This window comes from Atta colombica, unplaced genomic scaffold (assembly GCF_001594045.1).
Source record: "Atta colombica isolate Treedump-2 unplaced genomic scaffold, Acol1.0 scaffold187, whole genome shotgun sequence".
Lineage (NCBI taxonomy): Eukaryota > Metazoa > Arthropoda > Insecta > Hymenoptera > Formicidae > Atta > Atta colombica.
In genome coordinates this window covers 1,321,136-1,328,101 of record NW_017259279.1, presented here as the reverse complement: position 1 = coordinate 1,328,101, position 6,966 = coordinate 1,321,136, and the positions used below count along the sequence as shown (strand labels likewise).

At 31.8% G+C, this 6,966-nt stretch overlaps 1 protein-coding gene across 3 annotated transcripts in view; it reads right to left on the bottom strand.

The window, feature by feature from the left end:
• Positions 1–6,966, bottom strand: part of LOC108686598 (protein HOS4-like) — a 29,469-nt gene that overhangs the window by 8,738 nt on the left and 13,765 nt on the right. For all 3 annotated transcript variants that reach the window (XM_018191992.1, XM_018191993.1, XM_018191990.1), the window contains 3 exons: positions 6,277–6,655; positions 3,199–3,627; positions 1,256–1,443 (listed from right to left, as the gene is read on the bottom strand). In XM_018191992.1, coding sequence (XP_018047481.1) covers positions 1,256–1,443; positions 3,199–3,627; positions 6,277–6,655 — 996 coding nt within the window. The remainder of the gene's footprint in view (positions 1–1,255; positions 1,444–3,198; positions 3,628–6,276; positions 6,656–6,966) is intronic.

Below are 6,966 nucleotides of genomic sequence, written 5' to 3'. Positions count from 1 at the left end.
TATATATATATATATACACATACACTCTAAAAAGTATAAGTGTTAAATGTAATTCTCATTGTATTAGCATAGATATAAATACTGACATAATATAGATATAATATATATATAACACTATGACTTTTAAATCATGGATGATTTAATTTACATGATTTATATTAACACGAAAGAATTAAATACCGTATAATATTAAATCCATTATTATATTCATATTTTTTATTCATATTTTTTTAGAGTGAAAGATTTTTAAGTGAATTGTGTGTTATTCGCTTTAACCTCATTTTATCGGACTGACGAAAAGAACAGAGTGATGAGTGAAAATAGTAATAAAATCTCGAAACTTTACGCTTCTGTTAACTCCCAACCGTCAATCGTCGAGGATCCACAGAGGGTTGTTGTAGTTGTATATATTTTTGCATAACTCGCGAGAAACGAAACTCACGCCTTGGAATCACAGTCGGGCAATTTAAAAATAGATCCATTCGAAGGCGAAATTTGTTTCCTGTCGTCGCGCGCGACTCGCTCGGCCTTAATTGCACTTTCATCGATCGCGAATCGCGCGCTGTTAATTACAAATCGCCGCCAGCTTTCCAATCCGTCGGATTCGTTTAGTGTGAGCCATTTCGCCTAAACGACCATTACTCGTTCCCATGTTGCAGTTTCGAAAGAACTTCGAACTAGAGCAGTCAATTCAAATTTGTGAAATAATTTGTAATTACTTGGATCAATCATTAAATGTACATTTAATAATTCCTCATATATTTTTTTAGTCTGCATATCGAATTAGAAAAAGATGAGTGGGAGTAATTTTATGTTACACAATCTTATTTTTTAGAATTTTGTTCTATTCGTATGGGTTAATAACCATACTTTATGTTAATTTCTGAAAGACTGATAAGAAAAAGCTTTACTGAGTTCCAAGGACCCATCCTTTAGCATAGCATACACATAAATATATGTGTTCCTGTCACGAGTTAATAACATAAGCATTCATAATAATAACTTGAAAATCACGTTTTTTGAGTGGTATCATTTTTTAAGGAAGCAATATTTCTTCTGTACTTTTTCTTTCCGTGAAATCGCAAATTTTAATACACTATTAAATTTTTTACAATTTTATAAGGCACACATTTTTCATAGAAGCAAATACATCACATCAATAGAATAAACGAGAATATTGCAAAGCAATTTTTAAGTTACGAAGCGCAATGGCAATTAGAGACTAATTCAATTAATTAGAAACTTTTGTACTCACCCTGCCGCTACTGTCGACTACGTTGACGTCCATGCCTTTCAGACCTACTTTCCGAGCCTGTGTGACGATTTCCTTGAGACCAGTATCGTCAGCCTCTCTGGCGGCCCTCAAAAGGGCCGTAGGGCCCCCAGAGGGTATTTCCCACGAGGGCGGCACTTTTGGTTTGATCGTCTCTTTGCGTACGTGATCTGCAAGATTTACACTCGCCTTAATACTTTTCTGTTACTTTTTTATTATTTCTAATTACTAATTATGAACAAATTCTATTAGATTAATTGCGCAATTATAATTGTCTAATATATCAGAATTTATTATTGGATACTGTGTAAGTTCATATGATAGACTACGCTTGTTGAAATTAGTAAACTTTTCAAATTTTACGGTCATAAATTACAAGTTTTAAAGCTTGTGATATTTTTAAAACGAACTCTTTTGACATTAATCTTTAATACATATGATGGGTCTTATGTATCGTGCATTTCTTTTCTTTGAAATATTAGGAGCATCTGGCTAAGCAATAATCTCTGTCCTTTTGCTAAAAAAAGTTTAATATCTAAAGGACGTTTTTGATGTATTGCCGACTTATGCATTCATATCACGAATGACTCATCGTGTGTAAAGTGAGTACTTTTCTATAGCAAATTATTTTTTTTATTTTTACCTAATTCTTTTATATTGCAAGAATTTCATAAATTTATTAAAAAGAAACATTGAAATTTAAATGACAATTTTTTATCTAAAATGTCGAGCATTTCTATTATATTTGCGTCAAATATTATTAATAATGTTAAAAAAACATTATAAACATAATATTTTTTTAATTTGTTGTAAGTTTTTTAATGAAACATCGATAATAAAATGCATTGTTTAAAATGTAAGTGCAATATTATTAAATCAAAGTTTTAAATTTTTATATTAAAAAATACATTTTTTAAATTTTATCTGTAATCACTTATAAAATTTAGATGCAATTTTTGTTTAATACATAACTTTATAAATACTTTTGATATTTAAAGTATATTTAAAATATATTTTATGTAGTACGAATTATCTAATAATTTTTGTACACTTATAAAAGTAATGACAAGTTGAAAATTAACAATTAACGGAACAATCATATGTAGTAAAAGACTAGAAAATTATTGTGTACTAAGGATTAAATTATTCGAACATCAATTTCATGAAATAAAAAATAATTTGCTTTTTGATAAATTTGTGTCCACAATTTATTAAATCTCAATATTTGTTGAAAATTTTGTATTGATTCGAGATGTATCTTCAGATTTCAGTATGAAACAAACAGTTTTTGAGATGTAAACGTTCTTCTTATCAGTTAGAACATTTTATCAGTAATGTCACGTTGGAATCAATTTGTCGGCGTTAATACCTAAATGACGTACATGTCTATGCGAAAAATTTATGTACATATCATTATAGCAAATAATCTCTTGCATAAAAGCAACAATCCAAATATTTCGTATCACATTGGTATATAAAATATTATTGGATTTCAGATTGTAATTTTTTTTTTATTTAAAAAATAGCAAAAGGCTATAAATTTTTATTTAACCTTCCCTCGATAACATTGAATTTTAAAGGCAGTCGATTTTTTATTGTAAATTCTGATGAACAAAAAAATCTGTAAATATATAAATAAAATGCAATCCAATTTTTATGATAATAAAACTTCATTGTTAAAGTTTTCACAAGTATGTAAGAATTTTTTCAGATTTTTAGTTCGAAATAATATAAAAAGCTGCATTACGAAGTTCAAAGACCCGGTTATAAACAAAGAGTGAAAATTTCACATTGCTGTTAAAAGATTAGTTATATTTATTAAAACAATATTTTACTTACAATTAGTAAAAACTAAGTAATATGATATTGTAGTAAAATTTGTGAAATTGTTATAGAGCAAATGTCATAAGACACACAGAACTCACCTTGAAGCACACCTTTGCGATATACTTTGGCTTCGTGAACAGCAGACTTCCGGTATGGCGCGCGTTTCTCCTCGAAGCTGGTGTCGGAGCTAAAGGAAACCGATTTCTTTACTCCGACACCCTTCTTCTTGAAGCTCGTAGATAACGTCTGGACACTAGATGACGGTCGCAGAGCACACAGTTCTGCGTCGTCGTCGTTAGTCAGAACCGAGAAGTATCCCTTCAGATCGGTATATCTCGAGGATAAAGAGCCGCGAAGCTCGTAACTATCCGACGATCTGAGGAACTTGGTCAACTCGTCGTCCGGCGAATTCCTCTCGGCGAGTTTGCTGGAGGGATGATGCGATAGACTCGCTAAGAAGGCGGAAGATCTCTTCAGAATTCCCTCCTCCGGTACCCGTTGCAACGTTCTTTCTCTTACTGGAAGACCTGCGGAGTCACGGCTCTATATTTGGCCGGTGTTACTTCCCAAGACGACTTCTCGCGCCGCGGCGTCCTCAACAGTCTGCAGTCGCAGGCTTAAATAGATGTATTTAGCGGCGCGCGAATGCTCGTAAATTGCCATAAAATATTTCGCGCAAGTAAACATATCGTGGAATAGATCGCGTGAGCACATAGAATTTTGCGCGGCATTATTAGGATCGATGTGAACCGAAAGTGAACATTTATTTTGTTTCGTTCTAGTCTGAGCTGACAAGTCGCAACACGTGCATAACGAACGAGTTTTAGAAAATTAAAGTGTATAAATAGGAAGATGTCCTCTTTTACTTTGAAACAATTATTGGATTTCGGTAAGAGATTAGCCAAGCAGAAGAATAAGTCACGTTAACGTCAAAGTTAAAATAAATCGAAAATAATTGAAAAAATGATTTTTAATGATTATTTTGAAGTCATTTTGACATTATTTTGCTAGCATAATGATTTGTTCTGCTAGAGTATAATTAATTTGATTTGTCTTTTATCGAATAGAACGTTTTCATTAATTTTTAATCAGTTTGTTTCCGTTTAGGTTCGTGCTCGAAAACGAGTTGACCGCGTTGAGACTGTTATGAAAAGGTTCTGTGTAACTCGTAGTTTCATTTGCAATTCTAATCAGAAACTACGAGATATGATTTTCGTTAGATATTGTTGTTTCGCCAGTGGTAGCCCATGGGACGAAAGAGGTGAAAATATAAATTATCACAATATGCACGTCAGCATCGTCATTTTCAATGGCCAAGTAGTCATTAGAGGGATACAGATAGTACAGGAAATTAACTTTTCTCGAAAATAATTTCGTTGCCTGGCTTTTGGCGTACACTTAGAATAGCTGATGACGATAATCTCTCCTTCCAAATCGAATAAAAGGAACGTTAACTACGCTTAAGTATCCAGAAAAACGTAAATGATCCGAGCCAAACAAACTTGCCAAATATTAAATAAATTAAGATTAATAGCATCCAATCGACAATTTAATTTGGGAGGAGATTATTATTATTTTAGTTTGATTGTATTGTAAGTAATCGACGCGCATATAAGGACTGTGATGAAAAAACCTTTCCACACAAAAACTCACATATCCTCCAAACTACTTTAAAAAAAAAAACAATTTTTTAATTTAGTAGGCTTTGCAATGAATGTAAGAAACGATTGAAACAGTTAGTTTCGTAATCGCTTTGTTCTCAGTTGCAAAATGACAAGTGAAGTAGAAACACGCAAATCCATAATCAAAATTTTTCAAGAACACCCGGAATGGAGTTTCATTAAATCGCGCGGGAGGTGGGAGTTTGCAGGAAAACGGTGTCAATAGTCATTAGGCATTTCAAGGAAGATTTGACTGTTAACCGTAAAGAAGGATCTGGAAGGAAAAAGGGTTTTCAGAGTCCAAAAACAGCGAAGAAAGAGGGCATCCGAAGAAGTGACCGAGACCACCATAAAAAGTATGATGGAGGGGATTCCAGAAAAAATTAAAAATTTTTGTCAAAAGTAGTTTTTAAGAATTTTTTTAAATATAGTTTTAATTGTAATTAAAAGACGTTTCTAAAATTTTGTTTGCTTTTAAAAATCGGTCAAGTGGTTTGGAGGATATGTGAGTTTTTGCGTGGGAAGATTTTTTTCTTGGACAGTCCTTATATGAGATAAATTTGTTTAAAATACATACAATGAATGTCAAAAATATTCGTGCAGAGAAATTTTTTTATAAAAAAGCCTTGTTTGTAAAAAGTAAACATTAATGAGCAATTTTATACAATGAATATGTTCTGTTCTACTAAAACAAATGATGAGCTTCGCATGTGTGATTTTAGAAGCTAAATTTCTCGACTGTGCAACTACTTATTGTTTTTAATTTAACTACTTATTGTTTAACTACTTATTGTTTTTAATTTTCTCTTATTTTTAAGATAATATATTTCATTTAGTTATTACACGTCTCTTTGGTATAATAATTTTGAAAAATATACAGTCTATTTTATTCTTTATATTAAATTGCTGATTACCCAATAAAGACAATGAAGACATTTAGAAATATTCATCAATTAAGCGTCAAATTGAATTGATATCAAAATCTTCGATATTTATTGAATATCAATTTGATAAGTCATTTCCTGCTAAATAATGTTTTTAAATAAAGCTTTTGTAAAAAATATTTCTCTGTACAAATACTTTTTGCACTCATTGTATATAGATGTATTATTCCAATGTCTAACTTTAATTGTATGTAATCGGCGCTTTTCTTAGTCGATGTATTCATATCTATAATCAGTTCTAAGCTTAATACAAAGAATTTGATATTGTCATAAAAAAAATCGCACCACAATATTGGTATTTGTTAAAAGTCTTGAACAAGTATCGACACTCATTAATTGGAATTTCTCTTGTAAAATAGTTATATTTCGATTAAAAAATGAATATAAAACAGATTAATAAATAATAATAAACGACGATAATTTTCATTGCAAGTATATCAGTATTTATTAAATAACTTGAATTTTTCTTTTAAAAAAAATTAGCAATTACATTTCGATAAAAATATAAAACAGATTACTAAATAAATGATGTATAATTTTCATTGATAAGTTTAGAAATTATGCAACGCACCTTCCTTCAAATCCTTAGGCACCGAAGTGGATTTGATTATACCTCGCTGGATGCTCCTTGAGACGCCTGATCTCGTTGAGTTTTTGGACACGTCCTTCGGCTTCCTCGATTCCTCTTCTGTGATGAGAATGCCACTCCGAGCGGATTCTTCCTTGGAGTGGAGTCTCCCGTTTACGATTGACGATGTTCGTCTCTTGGTGGTGACGCTGGTCGTCGTCGTTTCATTCGTGGCACGGTTATTTCGAGCAAGTTCGCCCCTAGAGGCGACGATGCTGTAGTTGTTAACCACGCAATAAGCAGTACTCGATGTACATTTCGCGCGTCTGCGTGGGCCGCTTTCTTGCCACCTGGCCTGCTCCTCGAAAATCCGTCGGACTTTCTGCCGAACGTACGAAATTAGTCTCGAGGGAGAACCAAAATTCGCATATTGATCGGTGCTCTAGTTCAAATTGTACTCTATCGTCGATTATCCGTAAATTCAATAATTTGTCCAATCATTTTCATTTTTATTTATCATCGTCTGAGATTCCAAAGCTTTATTTAAGAATAAAATTATATATTTCTGAATTTTTAAGTCTAAGTTTAAAAAAAATATATCAAAAATATATCTGTAGTTTTATAGAATCTTAACTTTCATAACAGTAAATTTCGATTAAAAAATGTTATTTTAATTAAAAACTAGTGACGCAC